Source organism: Ursus arctos, unplaced genomic scaffold (assembly GCF_023065955.2).
Source record: "Ursus arctos isolate Adak ecotype North America unplaced genomic scaffold, UrsArc2.0 scaffold_2, whole genome shotgun sequence".
NCBI lineage: Eukaryota > Metazoa > Chordata > Mammalia > Carnivora > Ursidae > Ursus > Ursus arctos.
In genome coordinates, this window is record NW_026622874.1 from 65,935,345 (window position 1) to 65,954,513 (window position 19,169).

At 53.7% G+C, this 19,169-nt stretch overlaps 1 protein-coding gene across 9 annotated transcripts in view; it reads right to left on the reverse strand.

Moving 5' to 3' along the window:
- NPRL3 (NPR3 like, GATOR1 complex subunit) overlaps window positions 1-19,169 on the reverse strand; it is a 38,422-nt gene that overhangs the window by 11,290 nt on the left and 7,963 nt on the right. For 5 of the 9 annotated variants that reach the window (XR_007191293.2, XR_008960552.1, XR_007191292.2 and 2 more), the window contains 5 exons: window positions 15,976-16,105; window positions 13,867-13,941; window positions 9,293-9,500; window positions 7,674-7,755; window positions 407-544 (listed from right to left, as the gene is read on the reverse strand). Coding sequence is in view for 2 of the 9 variants with exons in the window: in XM_044379050.3 (XP_044234985.1) it covers window positions 407-544; window positions 7,674-7,755; window positions 9,293-9,500; window positions 13,867-13,941; window positions 15,976-16,105 (633 nt within the window). In the remaining 7 variants the exon portion in view is untranslated. Of the gene's footprint in view, window positions 1-406; window positions 545-7,673; window positions 7,756-9,292; window positions 9,501-13,866; window positions 13,942-15,975; window positions 19,093-19,169 lie in introns of those variants that run through there. The other 4 variants (XR_007191295.2, XM_048224843.2, XR_008960553.1 and 1 more) reach the window with 3 other exon arrangements.

Here is a 19,169-nt window from a genome sequence, read left to right on the forward strand (position 1 = left end):
CCTTGCAGGAAACCCGTTAAATTAAGAAACTGAGCTCCCACAAGGTCTGATTCAAATGCAGGAGGTCCGGTGAGCAACACTGGGAAGACGACACTCCGCCCACAGTGTGGCTTCCCTCCAGGGTGCTCAGCCCCTACAGCCCTGCCCAGGCCTGAGGAGAGGACCCTCGAGCACAGAGCCTCATCACCCAGGCAGTGCCGAGAGGGCCCAGAGGAAACTCGCGGTTGGGCATTCTGGACAAGAACCAGACCCCAAAATATGCATTTTTACTTCCATGAACAGTAGAGCCTTACCTGCCAGAGCCTGTGGCAGGAAAAAAGAGAACTCTTGAAGGAAGTAACCAGTAACACGTCAGGCAGAAGCTAGAGGGAAGGGCCGCAGGCAGCATGCACGGGCTGGCACTCACCGGATGGCTTTCAGGCTCCGCTCGATGGCCTCAGGGGGGATGAGGCTGGCCGCGGCGTAGTGAATCTTGTGGGGCAGGCAGAAGCTCACCTCCAGCCAGCTGTTGATGTGGAGACGCACCACGCCAGACGTACACAGGCTGCAGAGAGCGGGCCCCAGCCTGTCAGCGACCATCGCTAACCCAAGTCACTTCTGACCACACACACAGGTGACACAAAACCCCGGCACACTGTTCCTGATGCTCGGAGCAAACTGCACGTGAAACCCTCGGGCAAGAGAGCATCTTCCAGATCTCAGTGGGTTTAAGAGAAGAACACACACCCATGTATCTCTGGGTAGCCCTGGAATCTGTAGTCCAACCACAGTGCCAGGACTTGAGAGAAGCCTCTTCTATGTCTGTCCCAGAGGCTACACTAAGGCCTCCTCAGCACCGCGGTGAGAGCCAGGCCCTCTGCACACCCCATGAAGGCCCCATCACAGGAGGGCAGCCAAGCAGGACAGGGCCCGTCTCCAAAAAGGGGAGGTGAGCAGGAGGGGAAAGGTGTGTGTGGGGGTGCCGAGACCCCCACAACGTGCTGTCAGGGAGGGGCACATGGCACCCACCTCCCTACAGATGTGAGCAGTGCCCAAGCCGTACCACAGCAACCATCCAAGCCAGCCTCAGCTGCAAACCTCTCACTCCCCAGCTCCTTGGTGATGGCAATTTGGTTCTTTCAGGGCCAAACACTGGTCAGGCCACATACGGCCACCTTGTCCCTGAATCCTTGTTTCTCCCACATCCCACCTTGACCGTCTGCAAATCCTGTCTGCTCTACCCACAGGGAGGTACAAAGTCCAGACCTTCTCAGCACCAGCCCCCCATCCATCCTCCCTACTCTGACAGCCAAGGCCCCCAAATGCCGGGAGCCCCACATGACCTGCCCACTTTTCTCTGACTTTGTCTCCTACCCCAGGCCGTTTGGGTCCACCTGTACTGGCCGCTCTGCTCTTCTCGGCCTCTAGTGCTCCATCCAGGTGCCCTGGGTTCCTTCCTCGTTTCAGGTCTCAATTCAAGCCCCCCACCTTTTCAGTGAGGTTGTGAGGCGAGCCCTGGCCCCAGCCTCACAGGCAATCTGACTGCTGTGTGGTCACATGCGTCTGGGCACTTGACCACGGGATACACCTACTCGTCTGCTGGCTGATGTCGTTTCCCCAACCAGAATTCAGGTACCAGCTGTGGGCTTGGGGTTCATTAACTGCTCCCCACACAGCTGGTCAAGTGTCGGGCACCTGGGGAGCAATGAGAACCATCCCATCAACACAGGAAGGAAAGGGGCCCAAGGAGCATGCTGCCGACTCCGGGTGGACTATGTCTCAGGAAGCCCGGGCCACAGAACAGGTTTCTAGGGGCTCCACATTAGGCAGTGGCCCCAGATGCCCCACAGCGGACAGCCACACACAAAGGAGCTGTTCCCAGCAGGCGCTTCTGAAACGCTCCAAGGAGAAGCCAGCCTGACAGCACCCAAAACCTAGCTCACAGCTCCTGTGCTAAGGGCCAATAGCACTTGGTATCTGGCATGCAGAAGTGGCTATTTGGGCAAAGCCCCCATGGCTGGTCCTCACCACACCCCTGGCAGGTGGACAAGAGGGGAATGTGTGCCCACTGTCAAGGCTGGGCCTGGCCCAGTTCTTCCCATCACATTCCAACCCCACTCTGCAATTCCCAAGTGGCCAGAGAGGCCAAGACACCCACATCCGGCAGAGTGTGGGGCGGGCCATGGCTCAGGAGGCCCGTCTCAAGACCTCCCTCGGGGGCACACAGAGGCCCGGTGCTGGCAGGCAGCACTATGGCCCACACTGCCCACAGCCACAGGCTGATCTTACCATCTCTTCCCTGAAGCCTCAAGCAGCAGACCAACTACCACAGGCTTCTCCACAGGTCCACCCAAAGAGCCGGCAGGACCTGTGGGCAGCAGTTTTCTCAGGCAGGGAATGCGTAATGAGGAGAAAAAACAGTGGGAAGAACACAGAGCACTGTGACCCTAGAATTCCTGCCAACACCACTATCTGCTCATTGCCAACTGGCCCACAACTCCCAAACACCATCTGCCTGCCCTGCCTAGAGGCATCAGGAAAACCCATGCCCCACTCCCAAGATATCTGTGCCACCGAGCAGTCCCCAGAGGGAGGGTCCGAGCACCCATGGCTGCAAGGGTGGGGGCTGCAAGCTGTGGCTGAGTCTGGAATGCAAAGGTTTGGTCACTGCTGATGCCACAGTCCCTCAGGGTGAAACCCATGAGTGGGTCTGATGAGTGTCATGATGTAGGGAAGAGATCCAGAGAACGGACTGCTAAGTAAGTAAATGGAGCGGACGGAGGTTCCCAGAGCCTCACCAAGCTTTGGGCAAGGGTCTCTGCAGGTGGACAGCTCCCATCAAACCCTGAGAAACAGCCTCTTACAAAATCCAAGGTCACACCACTTGAGAGCTGCCTAGTGTATCAGACTCTCAGCATCCATGTATAAAAGGAAGAGAAGAACGAGGAAAAGCAGGGCTGCAGGGAGAGTGAACTTGACAAAGCTAACACGGGTAGGCCCCTCCCTCCTCTATTTCACTATATACCTGGACAGAAAGGCTGGTGGACTGAAAAGACAGGTCTGCTTCTAAGCTGTCGTCCTCAGGTATGGCTCAGAGTGGCAGCTGGAACACCAGAGAATCAGATTAAACACGGAGACCCCTACTGTTTCACACGGAGCTGTCTGTGCTCCCCCAGGAGCTCAGCAATGCCGTGTGCATGCACACACGGGCGTGGGGTCTTTTCAGAGTGGGAGAGACGCTCCCACATTGGTTCCCTGGTTTTCATGTGGATTTTACTCCACTTTTCCAGGCATCTGCTCACCCACTGGCCACGTCCACCCATGGAGTACCTCGCACGAGAGGCAGTGTGGAGACTGTGTGGACTACAGCCACCCACACGGCGCCCTTGGGAAGCCCGTAAGTCCGCCTGCAGCAAGAGGTGAGCCAGGAGGCACACTGACGTCTGCCAAGACGAAGGGAAAAAAGCTTTGTCTCTGTTTGGTTCCTTCCTAACGCTTCCAGGGTAGAGGGAGCCCACCCTCTGAAAGCCTCTCTGAGGCTACATTTCATGTGTGTATTTATTATCATTGCAGTGTAGCTGACATAGTTTGTATCCGGTGCGGGTGTGCGACAGTCCTCTCCATCACTCGGTGCGCACCCCCACAAGTGCAGCCGCCATCTGTCACCAAATAAAATTACTGCACTCTTACCCAATATATTCCCTATGCCACATAAAGTGCACTTTTACCACAAGACTCTTTAGTAGAGCAGCGGTTTGGGGCCTAAATGTTCCTGCTACGTCTGCACTTCTGTCTGCCAGGCAGGGATGTTTGGTCTGGAAACACTGCACGAACAGCGCTGCCCCCACGTGAGGCTTATCCAGCCTGTCACACAGCTCTGGGCCACACAGGGCGCCCAGCCCCATCTGCTGCACAAGATAGATGCCCTGAGTCCTAAGGCGATGACTGTGCAAGAGGCCACACGCTGGCCTTTGAGACATGCCCTTATCTTTCCCATCCCAGAAGGAATGCGGTGTGTACCAGCTAACCCTACTGCCCTCTCATCTCACCACCTGAGAAAGAACTTCAGTTCCTAACCCTTCAGCCAAGAGCTGAAACCTTCTTTGGTGTCCCGGCACCTTTCTTCCTGCCAGCTCAGCACCTGCTGGTTCTGGTCCCACACACAGCCAGGCTTCCTACTACAGAGAGTGGGATGCTGTACACAATTCGAGAGGTCCGACTGGGCTCCAAAAGGCCCACCTTGAAATTTCACACGAAAGGTTTATAGAAGTGCATTTTATGGAAAGAGGGACTAAAACTCCCAGGATATTAGCGGAGGTGTCTGTGGGCGCACCTCTGCTCTGAACAGGCAACGGTGTGAGGTGGCAATGAGCAAGCACGCAGTTCCCAATGCCACCTGCCCGGCCAGGCCCTGGGCAGCTCCCCCGAGCTCGGAGCCTCCCGGCCCCAGCACAGGCCCCTTTACCTCTGAAAACCATTCAGCAACCACTTGGTCAAACCATGGACTCCACAACATGACTGCTGTTTACTCATTCCCTCAAGCCCCAGTGGGCAAGTTGTGCTTCCCCACAGGTCGACCACAACGTCTGTGTTACAGAAAGTGAAGGGACATTCCCTGACTTCATGGGAGCACAACCTGACAGTCACACACATCAGTGGGGCACTGTCACTGAGGTCACCGAGCTCCAAGGGGAGACACAGACTATGCAACAGTCAGGGTATGTTCCCAAGCGATTCATGCTGCCACCCTATATTCACAGACACTGAGGTCCTGGGGCATGAGGCCACACCACAACCACAGATTTTAATTAAAACAGCAAATCCAGAACAACTCCTTTGAGAAGTCTCACCCCGATCTCCAATCTCCACATCTCACAGCTTCCAGTCTCTCACTTCTGCTCAGAGAAAACCCTCCCAGGGTCTGCTGGAAAGCTGCCAAAGGGAGAAGGCTCTGTGTTCCATGCTACTGCATCCGTCATGTAAACTCAAGTCTCCCTTCCTTAGCTACAAGGTAAGTCCACCCTGCAGCAGCAGGCCAGGCCAGACCTCAAGGCAAAGGGAAGGCTACAGGCCAGGGGCTCCTGGGCAGTCACAGAGCCACTGCTATGGGCAGGCTGGGACAGGGTGCAGGGGAGGACCCCACTTTCCCTGGGACTCCCACCAGAGTAGCACTGCTGCTGGCTTACGTGACATGGGTCCCAGGACCCAAGACTGGGCAGGGTGGGGTCTGGGAACAGGAAAGGGTGGATGGGGAGTTTACCCAGGGGAAGTGGGATCCTGAGCACTGACCAGGAAGCCTGGGCTAAAGGGAAGAGGCAAGTGCTGAACAGTGAAGCCTGGGGGCCATTTCTTCCAAAACGCTGATTCCTGTCCTCCTTTAAACTAACGCCCACTGGGGGGCGCTGGGCTGCCCCAAGTTCTGAGCACTGCAGGCAGGTCAACTGCTCAGGACTTCACTGCCTCCAACGTGCAGTTCACACATAAGAAACCACGGTCCATTCTTTCTTTAGACATAGCAAGTCTGGTTCTGGTTTGGTGTTCATCTCCAGGTTAGCCTGAATTTTGCTTGCAGTCTAACCGTAGCGGAGGCAGGCTGAGTACCATTCAGAGCAAGGCAACATTTTCCCAGGAAGCCATTTCCAACACCAGCCAACCCAAGATCAAAGGGCAGCACTTCTCTGACTGCAGAGACTTCAACGCGGTCAGGAGCAATGTCACGGGAGAAAGAGATGCGGGGACTACAGGACGCAAGTTCCGTGCCCTAACACCCAGCAGTCAGCGAGGTCAGGACAAAGGAACACAAGCTGCAACTTCTGTCACAGAGGACAGCTCTGCTTCCTGTACGAAGGCACCTTTCCTCCCAACAGAGAGACAGACAGGGGTCTGAGGGGAGCTCAGACAGAAAAGGGGGATGCGTGCAGCGGCATCCCAACACAGCTGTGGAGACACCGCAGCTAAGACCCACAGCTCGCCAAGACCCTATGCCGGCCCAGCCAGAGGAAGAGGTATCTCCTTTGTTGCTAGCGGGGGTGCAGCCTGTGGCACAAGCCCCACAGGCACGTGCATCGTATTCCAAGGGCATTTTACCTATCCGGCCTGGCAATTCCACTGTCGGGAATTCATCTGATAAACAGGCACACACGCACAGCACCACATGCGCAGAGCTGAGCACAGGTCTTACAGCACCAGAGGCTGCAGCCAACTCAGTGCCCAAGACAAGGGCTGGCTAACTAGGCAGCAACACAAGAAAAAGTCTTCATTTACCAGTACAGACAGGGTCTAAGCTACACTGCCAGACTAAGAAGGCTGGGGACGGTCAGCACACGCACTCTAAGGGGACAAGGGTGGTCAGCGTTCGCCTGTGTGTGCCTCCAGCCCGTCTGTGCGGGGGACGCATGACACATGGCGGCCTGCTGAGATGCATCTGCCACTGGCATGGAAGCCTGGTGGGGGGTGGTACAGCAGGGAAGATGCCAAGACTTGGACTTTCAAACTTGATGGATACGTGGCCTTTTCAAAAGTTTCAGTTAAAACAGCAAAGAGAATGAAAGTTTCCAAAATGCTCGTAACAATAATCATTGGGTATGGGACCATAGATGGGCTTTGCTTTCTCTATACTTTCTAGAATTCCTAAATATCGATAACAAACATGTACTGATGGTGAGATCAGGAAAACTGCCAACACCAAAAAAGGATCCTAAGGGCACCTGGGTGGCTCAGTCCTTAAGCGCCTGCCTTTGGCTCAGGTCATGATCCCAGGGTTCTGGGATCGAGTCCCGCATGGGGCTCCCTGCTCAGCAGGGAGTCAGCTTCTCCCTCTGCCTGCTGCTCCCCTGGTCATGCCTGCTCTCTCTCCGTCAAATAAATAAAACCTTTAAAAAAAAAAAAGGATCCTAGACAAGCCACCCTTTCCTGGGTTGGATGACACGTGGTATCGGCAGCCACAGCTCTTAGGTCCAGCCCACCTCCAGTGGGTAGCGTGGAGTCTACCGATGGAGTGAAGCCCCGAAAGGCCAGGGGAGGGCACTGGGCCGTGTGCGAGGATAAGGCCCAGATAAGCCTGCACCTCTGTGCTGTCTATGCAGCATGCCCGCGCCATGCGGTCTCCTCAGCCCTGGGTGACGGCCCCTCGTGCACCAACAGCCCTGGAGCAGGGCGGAAAGGCACAGCTTTCAGGGGAACTGTCACTTGGGCACCCGCCCAAGCCTCCCTTCCACCTCCCACCCACACTGCAGACCCAGGGTCAGGGAGTGGTGGACACTCTTTAAAAAGAACAGACGTTCTTTGCTTCTCCACAGAAGCTGGGAACAGCAATATAACTGAACAACTGTAAGGCTCTGCTGTGTCCGCAATGCCTGCTGCCTTCCTACACTCAGGCCCCAAGCCCCACATCCCACAGAGTGCGGGGCACCCTTTGAGCCTCAGTTTCCCCCTCAGTGAAGTGATGCCAGTGACACCCATCTTAGGAGGCAGACCGGGAACCTGGCACCATGTCATGCTGACCTTGTATCTCAAGACTGAAAAGAATTCAGGCTCTCGCACGTGACTTCAGGTCCAGTTCAGGGAGGGGGGCTGTCCCAGCAGAAGGGCTGGCACTCCCAGTCCTCTCCCACCCCCATCTCAGTGGCACAACAGGAGAACAGGCAACAAGGCCCACAGGTAGGTGCACCGAGCATACCACCCACCTGTCTTACCTGTCGTAAGCTTCCTTGAGGTCCCTGGCCAGCTTGCACTTGGGCAGAATGTGATGAAATGGGGACTGAGGACCATCATTTGCTGCAAGAATCAGAACACAGAGAATTTAGAGCCTCCAAAGCAAGGAAATACGCAAAGGCTGCAACGGAAAACACCTTTAAAAACAAGTTTAACTGGGGCGCCTGGGTGGCTCAGTGGGTTGAAAGTCTGACTCTTGGTTTTGGCTCAGATCACGATACTGGGGTCGTGAGATCGAGCCCCGCATCGAGCTCCACACTCATCAGGGAGTCTGCTCGAGATGCTCTCTCCCCCTCCGCCCCTCCCCACCCCACCCAGCACTCACGCGCTCTCTCTAAATAAATCTTTTAAAAAAGCAAGTTTAACTGAAAATAAATTTTAAGTCATTCTGAGCCAAATATCAGGTCGTTCCCCACTGCGTCTTACGAAATCTGTGCAACCAGTTGAATTAAGATGGGACTTCGGCTGATTTGTTCAAGCGTCTTTACATGGCACACCTGACCCTGCAGCCAGTTCACTGGTGGCCCCAGAGCACAGACCCCCAGAGACACCTTCTGCTTGGTGAGCAGATGCTTCCTGCCTCACGCCACCCACTCATACCGATCCAATCTATTCTTACGATCAAAAGTCTTTCATCAATCCTTTCTCATTAATGCCTTAACATATGTAGTTAAATTGAATTCTGAAACATTTCCTGTGATAGGGGCGCCTGGGGGGCTCAGTCAGTGAAGGGTCTGCCTTCAGCTCGGGTCATGATCTCAGGGTCCTGGGATCGAGTCCCACATCCGGCTCCGTGCTCGGCGGGGAGTCTGCTTCTCCCTCGCCCTCTGCCTGCCGCTCCCCCTGCTTGTACGCACTCATGCTCCCTCTCTCTCTCAAATACATGAAATCTTAAAAAAAAAAATTTCTGTGATAAAGTCACAGACTCTAGAGAGAATTTTTTTTAAACTAAACTTCTGCATTGTTACTAATCAACACATAATAGGCCAAAACGTAATTACACATTTGACAGCTGTCAAACATAAAAAGCAAGTTTTCACTGAGAATGCACCTGAGGGAACAGTTTATGTACACTGATCACTACCTTTCCTTGTTGCTAAAGTTAGGCTGGATTCACCTGCAAATGTCTCTGGTTTTCTCTCTTGTTACGGGGTGCTGACTGAGATGGAGCTGGAGTGGGCACGGCTGGCGCTTCTCTGTGCTTACAGGTGCTTACGGAACACCAAAATCAGCGATCTACTGGCAAACAGTATCTTTAACAATTGGTCGGCTGATAACTCAGTTAGGTCCTCCTTCAATTCACGTGAAAGCCAAGACCTGGAAAGTGCCCACCTTCCCAGCTCCGTGTTCCACTGGCCCCTCCACATGACCTCCCGCCACAGGAAAGCACAGCCAGCGGGAGCAGGGCTGGGTGGGCAATGCAGCTGGGAGGTGGGGTGCGGTTCAGGCTGGGAAATCCATAACCGGCATCCGTTCAGAGCTGCTCTCCAGCTGTGTCCCCTGGGGCATCCTCCCGTGCACCCGGGGAAGACCGTGAGACATCCCATAACCTCTTGGTGCCTGCGTTTCTGCATCTACAAACCTGGACCAGGGTCCCTACCTCGAAAGGTCCCTGCCGTGCCGTGTGGAGTAGGAGACACTCTGCCACACTCACCGTCCGCCACCGCGGACACCTCGTCCTGCAGCGCCAGGATCAGCTTGGCCTCCCTCGTGAGGTACTGGCAGCGGCGCTCCTCGTGCTGTAGCACGGTGGCGATGCGTCGGGAAAGGGTGTGCAGACAGTTTATCACTGACGGGTCGGCATTGGCCTGCGGGAGAGGCATGTGGGACTCAGACGCGGCACGGGTACTCAGGTAGCACACAGGCACAGCAGACGCACGGCACGGAGGAGCCCTCTCTGCTCCTTTCCCACACAGCCCTCTCCAGGTGCCACCGCTGTCCCCGGCCCTCTGTCCCCTCTAGGATCTGTCCACAGAAGCATCAGTGTGCTCACACCCCAGCTTGGGAATGGCTACCTGGATGGCAACACAGAGATGGTTCTGTGGGGCCCCCCAGCTGGTGGGGGACACAGGCATTGCCGACAAGCGGAGGCGATGCAGGGCACCACACCAGGGCCATCCAGGGTGGCGGGTGGCAGGGCACAGATCCAGCACCCACTCCAGACCAGACAAGGGTAGCCCCACTGGGGTGGTCGGGCAGCTGAAGGCACGGATCCCACTACCCACCTGCTGCGTGACCATAGGCTCCCCTCTGAGAACGTTCAACAGTGGCACCTCCCTCCCCAGTTAGTCTGACAGAGCCTATCTGGGGCAGAAACCCTAGCAGTGTTTGCGGTCGCCGGTGTACTGCTGACCACTGGTGGGCAGGACCAGGCTTCGTGCGAATTCAACCACACGGACCCATGACAACAGGGACAGGGAGCGTAGTAAACAGAAGCACCAGGCTGACCGTCTGCTGAGCACACTGTCCTCAGGAGAAGAGGCTCTTCCCAGCAGAAACAAGCCTGGCTACCAGAAGAAGTCAGCTGGCTCCAGGCCTCCCCTCTCCCCACAAGCTCCCCTGGCACCGTGCTAACTCTAGAACCTATCAGACGCCTCAGTGAGGCCAGGCGGGCACACCCACCCAGGCCAGGGGTGGAGCAGGCCGCTGTAGGGTCTCTGAAGATGCTCCGCAGAGCAGATAACTGGCCAACCATGACTCAGTGTTTCAGGAGGCCGACAGGGCTGCTGAGTCATCCCAGGTGTGGAGGTGGGAGAAGGGAGCGGGACACATGGTGCCGCTGATTAAAACCAAGGTACCGCCTCCCCCTCCTGTTTATCTGGCAGGCAGGGCCCTACCAGCAAGGTGTCCACAGCCAGCCTTCTGGACCAAAACCCACACCAGACTCAGTAAACACCTTCCTCACCTGGAGTTGGAGAGATTTTCGGAACTCTTAGCAGGTCTCAGGTTCACAAAGAGAATTCACACCTGGCAACAACATGCGTGTGCTGGGGAGAGGACTAAACACTACTTTCATGCCATGCCCACTACCAGGCAGCAGCCCTGCCCCTTCACGGCAAGGGTAGCCCCTCAACAATGTTCCACACAAGATCACGGAACTAGAGGGCCTAGGTTATAAAGCACGTACAACTGCTTTACAACAAAATACACTTGCAGAAGAATCTGTGTCAAACTACTCTCGGCAGCAAAACAGAGGAAGGAGAATGATCCTGTGCACATGGTAATTCTCTTCAAGAAGCAATCGAGTCACGCCTGAGAGCCTGACGCTACGCTCAAGGTCCCACTGGCTGGGACAGGACGGTGTTTTAGTCAGATGCCCGAGTCCACCTGCTCCACATTCCCAGGCACACAAGGGGTGCTCACCCAGGCGAGGCCCGATGACCTGCACTGATGGAGTATGCTGGGGTGTCCTGTCTGGCTTCACAGGCCACGAACCACTCAAGGCTCTGTCTGGACACAGTGAGAAAGGTACCACCTAGGACATGCCGGCCCTGAGTGGGAACACTTAGAAACGCCACATTTGTCCCACAGGTGATGTGAAATAGCAGGAAATCTAGAGTATCGCCTGTGAGACTTTCTTGCTCCCAAAAAGTATCACCAAAACGTAATGAGGCCTTCAGAGCAGATGTCCAATTTGCAGGCAATTCACAAACAGAGAGCAAGCATAATGAGATGGACCCAACCATGGACCATTCGATGGGATGAAGGGAGAGGAGAGTCCTAGACTGGCAGAGACCTACAGACACTGCCCACACACTCGTGAGGGCAAGGTTTTCAGCCCGGTCCAGACAGGCCAATGGCAAAAACTACGGCCACTAGGCACTAGCTGATACCAAATTATGGCAAACTTCATCAGGTGTGAAAGGGCATCACGGTATAACATAAACGTTCGTATTTCAGAGAGATGTTACCTGAGGTGCACAGAAACGAACAGACGTGAGATGTGGCACTTGCCTCGAAACACCTGAGCAACAGGGTGGGAGAGGAGAAACCAGGGAGGCCCGGTGACAGCTATGGGACATCAGAGACAGGTCTATGAGGGTTATCAAACTATGGTCACTAGTTGGGGGTGTGTTTAAAACTCTTCAAAGTAAATATATATATGTTTTTATATGACTATTAAAAAGGAAAAAATAACTTCCGACCCTAAAAATATCAACACTTCGCATTATTTAAAATTCCTCCCACTCTTCGACGTGCTGGCCCCTGCTACCTGAAGTCCTGCACAGCCTTGCTGCCTACTGCAGCAATCCGCCTACCCTCCTCCAGGTTGTGGCCTCGCCCCCACGCCTCACCTTAACAGCCACAGGCTGCGCCAGTATGATAACTACCACCTTGTCTCATCAGTCCCCAACTACTGGATACCAGAATCATTTCCAGCCTAATTATTACTACAAAAGTGTGCACACAACTTTAAAATCTGCTTGTTTTCTTGACTGCTGTATCCAGGGGTGTCACACATTCTGCTATCACACGCTGTTTCCCAGAGACCAGGGCCTGCCTGCAGGGTGGGGCCGTGGCTGCTTCTCACCGCCCGTCCCACAGGGACTATCAGTGCTCACAGGCAGACAGCATTCGTCATGATTTTTGTTTTTTTGTTTCTTACTTGAGTTCTCGTTGTGGATGTCTGTATTATGTAATTTTATAAGTCACACCCTGTATTATTTACACTGTGAAAATGCCAAAATTACACAAGTAAAGGTCTCCACTCGGAACCGCGTGCCCCAGGGACAGCCGCTGTTAACCGACCACTTTGTCTTAACGTGCAGCTTCTTATCTACCAGCAAGGAAGGCCAGTTTTTAATACGAAGCTCCGTTCCAAAGGGCCTTTCCTCTGGCATCATTTGGGTTTCGAGCTGTTCACAGTGAATGTGGTTTTCTCTCAAGAGAAAAGCACCTCGAGACTTAGAGCGGTACCCAATTTTACAGGTGACCTCTCTGCTAAGTGTTGTTTCTGCCACTCTGAAGACTTTCAGAAAACACACTGCTCCTTGTTCCTGAGCCCCAGTCACTCTGTCTGGGACACTTCTGTGAAAAGCCATTATGCAGCTCACATGTGCCCAGCCAGAAAGGGACTACTGAATATTTTGCTACAAACAGGTAGTGGGACAGTTCAGAGGAATTCTGTTATGTAACCGTCACCAAGTATAAAATTCCTAGGCAATTCAAAGTCCTTTCATAATACGAGTGAGTCTTTACCCAGGGATGCTTCTTATGTTTATTTGGATCCCTTATATTTTGACAGCTTCACTGAAAAGAAATTTCCTCTAACACAACTTCAGACAGCTCTGGGAACTGCCTTAAGAAACTACCAGGCTTAATTATTAGAAACAAAGTGGAAAACCACAAGTGTCGGTGAGGAGGAAGGTACACTAGAACGCTCACGCACTGCTCGTGGCAAGGTAGACGGTGCAGCCACACGGGAAACAGTCGGCCCTTCCTCAGCGGGTTGTCACATGACCCTGCAACGCCACGCCTGGCTATATACCCAAGGGAAATAAAAATGTGTGTCCACACAAACATTTGGACACAAATGTCCATAACAGCACTGGCCATAATATTATAGTGATGAACCTATATCGTTCATAATGGCCAAAACGCAGAGACAACACAGACGTTCACCAACAGATGAACGCGTGAACTGTGGTCCATCCATACAACAGAATACGATTCCGCCACAAAAAGGAACGAAGTCCTGATCCATGTTACATGTTAGCTCACATGGACGAGCTAAGTGAGACGAGACAGACACCAAAGGTCACACACTGTAGGGTCCACTTTCCATGAAAATGCAGAATAGGAAGTCCACAGACAGAAAGCAAACTGGTGGTTTCCAGGGGCTGGGAGAGGAAGAAAATGAGGAATAAGTGGTCTCCTTTTGGGGCAATGAAAATGTTCTAGAACTGATAATGGTGACAGTTTCACAATGTTGTTCCTATATGCCACCAAACTGTACACTTTAAAATGGTTAAAATGGTAACTATTATGTGTATTTTATTTAGAAAAAACAGTATGGGCAGACTCTTGCAGGCGCGGCCTGGCAACAGCTGGGCCAGCTCTGCAGTCTGAGCTCTGAGCCAATGACAGAGTCGCCGGAAATGAGCTGCTGCTACTCTCCCCGGACCCTCCTCCCTGATCTACCAGTGCTCTTCAGCCATCTGGACACTCGCTCACCCTCAGTGCAAACACCACATTAAAAAGAATCATGGTGGGAGCTTCCCTCTTCGGAGACGGATCTGTTTTTGAAACCTGGAAAAGAAATATAATTCTAATGAGTGAGAGCCACCACATTCCAAGAAATCCTGTTTAGTGCTACTCTTCAGGCATGGGAAGAGATTCCAGAATATAGCCGACCCAGAGAAAAACAGAGCCAGCCCTAGGGTCTTTGAGAAGTGATCGCTGCCTTTGTACGGACAAGCACAGGCAGCACAGACAGGTGGAAACACAGCTGAGACAAGAGTGGAAGGGTCAGTGCTACGATCCAAAGTGACACGACTACCCCAGCCAATGGAAGTGAGCGGAGGTGCCCACACGAGAGCAAATGCGGTATTCTCCCTCCCCCACTGCTGTTTTCAGCGTCCACCCGGGACCTCTGTCTCAGCCAGGTATGGCAACCACCCAGGACGATTAAGAGACAGGATCATGCTCAGAGCCAGCAGAGACCAAGCCACTGCTCCTGCATCCAGCCACCCCAAGCCACAAACACCCAGCTGAATACACGTGTTGCCACCAGGGGGCATAGGAGCTCGCGCGGCTGTGTGTGTGTGTGTGCGCGCGTGTGTGCGTGTGTGTGTGTCGGCCACATCTGCCTGGGCCATCCCAAGCATGTGTGTGTGTGTGTGTGTGTGTGTGTGTGTGTGTGTTGGCCACATCTCCCTGGGCCACCCCAAGCGCGGGTGTGTGTATGTGTGTGTGTGCATGTGTGTGTGTCAGCCACATCTCCCTGGGCCATCCCAAGCAGGCTCTTTACCAACCCTGCTTGTCACTCCAGTTTGACTCCTGGCAGGATGTCAAATCTCCCCTCTGTCACCCATAGGTCAGCAGTGGGGACTGAGCCCTGTCTGCAGGGGCCTCAGTAAGGAGGAAGGTGCCACTCGTGGGGCCTAGTGCAGTCAGCCAGCCAGCCATGGCCTGATGTCCTGGCACCTCCAACTGCCTCAGAAACTCCTTCCATGGGCATATTCATGGAAAAGATTTGAGGACTGCAATTTCTGGACCATATAAATGGAGCTAAATCTTACCCCATCTTATCAAAACCCTGATTGTGCCTGTGTGCAAAGGGCTGTCTAGCAGGTTCTGGTGTCAAACGCCCTTGGGTAATACAGCGCATTCAGTCTTCTTAAAACCCCTCAGTACTGTAACATTTCATTCATCACATAATGCACATACAGGATTTAGCACAATGTAAGAACTAAATTAATAATCATTCTTGCTATGATATCATTTAATAAATAAGAAAAAATACTTGCACCACTTTAGAAACAGACATCCTATATATAAAAGGGAAGGTGGCAATCAGGAGAGACCCAGTATGCAAAGAGCAAAAGCCAGGGGCAGGGAATGAAACCACGAGAGGCCTATGGGGATATGTAGCTCATTGCACGCATGCACACACGCATGGGGTCAGGTACACGGCATGACACAATGGCTGCTTCACCAAAGCCAGTGTGAGCCACAGCTCCCCAAGGGTCCCAGAGCCAGGACAGGCCATGCCTGCCCAGGGAAGGCCGTACCTGCCCCAGGGAGAACCCCACCTGCCCAGGGAGGGCGTACCTGCCCCAGGGAGAACCCCATCTGCCCAGGGAGAATCCCACCTGCCCAGGAAGGGCCGTACCTGCCCCAGGGAAAACCTCACCTGCCCAGGGAGAATCCTACCTGCCCAGGGAAGGCTGTACCTGCCCCAGGGAAAACCTCACCTGCCCAGGGAGAATCCTACCTGCCCAGGGAAGGCTGTACCTGCCCCAGGGAAAACCTCACCTGCCCAGGAGGGCCGTACCTGCCCCAGGGAAAACCCCACCTGCCCAGGGAGGGCCGTACCTGCCCCAGGGAGAACTCCACCTGCCCAGGGAGAGCCGTACCTGCCCCAGGGAGAACTCCACCTGCCCAGGGAGGGCCGTACCTGCCCCAGGGAGAACCCCACCTGCCCAGGGAGGGCCGTACCTGCCCCAGGGAGAACCCCACCTGCCCAGGGAGGGCCGTACCTGCCCCAGGGAGAACCCCACCTGCCCAGGGAGGGCCGTACCTGCCCCAGGGAGAACCCCACCTGCCCAGGGAAGGCCGTACCTGCCCCAGAGCATGCTGCAGCAGTGTCGGGTGCCCAACAAACCGCACGTTATCAATCTTCAGTTCAAATTTTTGGCCACACATTTCAGACTTGGTTGCCAAAATTGTTGCCAGAATGACATCGGAAAACCTTCAAATTAAAAAAGGGCAGAGTGGAAGTAAGTAAACAAAGTGCCACAGCACCATGCCCACCTGCCTTCAGAGGGGAAAGGTCTCAGGACACGGCAGCTTCGTGCGTGGAGCGCTCTTCCCCCACTGCTGACCTGGAAGCTTCTATCAATTGCCCTTTTGAAGCGATCCCCAAGATTAGGGACATAAAATCACCAGAATTACAAGGTAGAAGGCATGAGAAGCACAGACTGACGGCACATGCTGTCATTTCTTGGCATGCTCTGAAATTGAGGAAAGAGAACGAACTGCAGTTTGCTTCTACAGGGAGGACAACAGCTGGAGCTGGCGCTGCCCTAAGGAGCCTCTCGTTAAGGTGCACTGGTGTGTGGGGAAGGGTCTCCTGACTGGCCCAGGTTTGCTGGGCTGCACCCCTCCACCCCCAGGTGTGTAAAGGACAACACTAACTGCAGTGTGCTAATTACCTTCTTCTTGGCACGGCTGCCTGGCTGTTCCCTTCCGCTCAACATTTCAACCTTCTAGTTCTTACTAGGGAAGAAACCTTTAAGATGTGCAAAATGTGCAGAACCAGAGGCATGATACGAAGGTGGGGGTGCACAGGACTGGGTGCCATGGAGAAGTGGGAAGGCTGTAATGGGGCAGCAGATCTGGCTACCATCTCTAAAACTAGAGCTCACCCCTTTTTAAGACGCATTTGTACACTTATGTCTCCCCACTAGCAACCCTGTTCCTTCCTGCTCAAGGGGATCCAGATAAGCCAGAGTCACCACAGGGAGGAGAGTGCTGGGGGTGCAGTGTAGACTCTTATCTCAGAGCCCAGGCTCCAGGGCCTCCACTCTAGAAACACTGATGTGCTGTGTCTGATCAGGAGCCAGAAGGGAGAGACAAGTCCTGTGCTCATTTCTCCACCTGGGAAAGGCATTTCTAACATCTGGGTCAGAAGGGCACACTGTGTGGGGGAAGGTGGCTCCAGCTCCACCAAGGCCACACTCTGCCCCCCCACAAGGAGACCCCTATAGTCCTGAAGAGGCCATGAGGAGAGGCACTCCAGGGTGCATGCTGGGCCTTCACTGAGAGGCTATGGTGAATCAGGGACCACCCCAGATGTTTCTCTTCTGAAGAAGCTCACTATGGGGGAGGGCGGCAACTAACACCTTAACTCTCCAGAAGGGAAGGTCTGCTGCAGACTGCCGCTTCCAGTCAACTCCGCAACAGCAAATGACTTTGACATTAAGCGATCTAGGAAGGGGGTCGTTGCTCTGGGCTCCTTACACTTGGCAGGGCTCAGCGTCTAATGTAAGAGAGGTAACTTGGAACCAGCCTGGAGCGGGAACCTCGCTGTGGTCAACCAGCACACGGACAAAAGCACGACAGGCAGCTACGGGACTCTTTCCAAGCCTCTCCCCTAGGCAGCAGGGGAGCCTAGCGCTGCCAAGGGGGGCTGGTCATACTGGCTTCCAGCCTTCCCCTGGGACCAACATGGTCCTCTAGGTGTCCCTGGTCACTCTGTGGCACCCCCCCAAAACAGACGCAGGGGTTTTGGTCAAAACGGGCTGCCTTGCCTCCTGTGCAGTCAGGAACCTTCTGATACCAATGTTGTCCCAGACATTCGGGGAAACTCAGGACCCACAGCTCGAGCTCTTGGCTGCCCAATGTGGGTCACTCCTTCCCAGGAATACTGCTCTCTAGAGTGAATAAACCAGAGATGGAAGATTCCAGAGTCTTAGACGGGAGGCATATGCTGTCTTCAAAAACTCTAAATGGCTCACCCTGCCCTGTAACTCCCATCTGAGGGGTACAGGGAGGGCTCAGGACGCTAAAACCCTACTAAACACTTCTGTTCTAGGAACTGATCCAGTGCCCACATTTCACACCCTATCTAAACAAACCCTACCCCTCCACTCTGCCACCCAGTGATACAAGCCATAAAGACATGACGGAGAGAAAAACAACTTCCTACCATTCCAGAGGTTCACCACTTCTTGTGATAGCCAAAAATCTCCACTAAAAACCTCTGCTCCGTCATGAAGAGCCACAGACGGGCCTCAGCCCTGGCCTTTAGCCACCAGTCCAGGAACCTAAGTTTGGCTGTAAGATGAGCCCTGAGATTCAGAGGCAAACTGTGGTGGCCCAGTTCACATTTATAAATATCCAGATCCAAGAGGCACCCTTCCAAGAGCCAAATAAAAACCACTTCCCCCTCTGGGTCCAGAAAGGACAGAACAGAGGGGGCCAACTTGAGAGCCATGTACTGCTGAAATTAAACATGGCCCATCAGGGAGGCCTCTCGGGGTGGCCAGCAGGGTGGCATTCGGCTGCTCTGCCTCTACGAGCCAGTCCGATCCACACAGAAATCCACTCACTGGAGCCTAATAGTACACATTTATGATTAAAAAATACCTGGGTGGGGCGCCTGGGTGGCACAGCGGTTGGGCGTCTGCCTTCGGCTCAGGGCGTGATCCCGGTGTTCTGGGATCGAGCCCCACGTCAGGCTCCTCCGCTATGAGCCTGCTTCTTCCTCTCCCACTCCCCCTGCTTGTGTTCCCTCTCTCGCTGGCTGTCTCTATCTCTGTCTAATAAATAAATAAAATCTTTAAAAAAAAAAAATACCTGGGTGGGTTATACTTTCTGTACTGTGTCTGCTGACACAAGACACACAAAGTCACAGAGTTCCACCACGAGATTTGGGGGAAGGGGACATAACTGATACAGCAAAGCAAAACAAAAACGAGTGACAATATTTGTTTCCAAAATTTACAAAAATCCTTTCCCCTTGTTTTGAAGATGAAAGGCCTGGTAAATATGTTGCAACACAATAAAACAGCTGCTATAAAAACTAACATTCTTGGAATAACTTCAAAATTAAAAAAAAATAAAAGCATTTGAGATGAACCAGCCCAGCTGGAAAACAGGCAAGACCTTTCATTCCTGCTGGGATATTCAGGAATGGGCTTTTTCTACAGCTTGGCCAAAAAAAAAAAAAAAAAAGAGAGAGAGAGAGAGAGAGAGAGCAATGGAAGGGAACTCCACTCTGCCCGCCCCCCCCCCCGTTCTTTTTTTTTGGG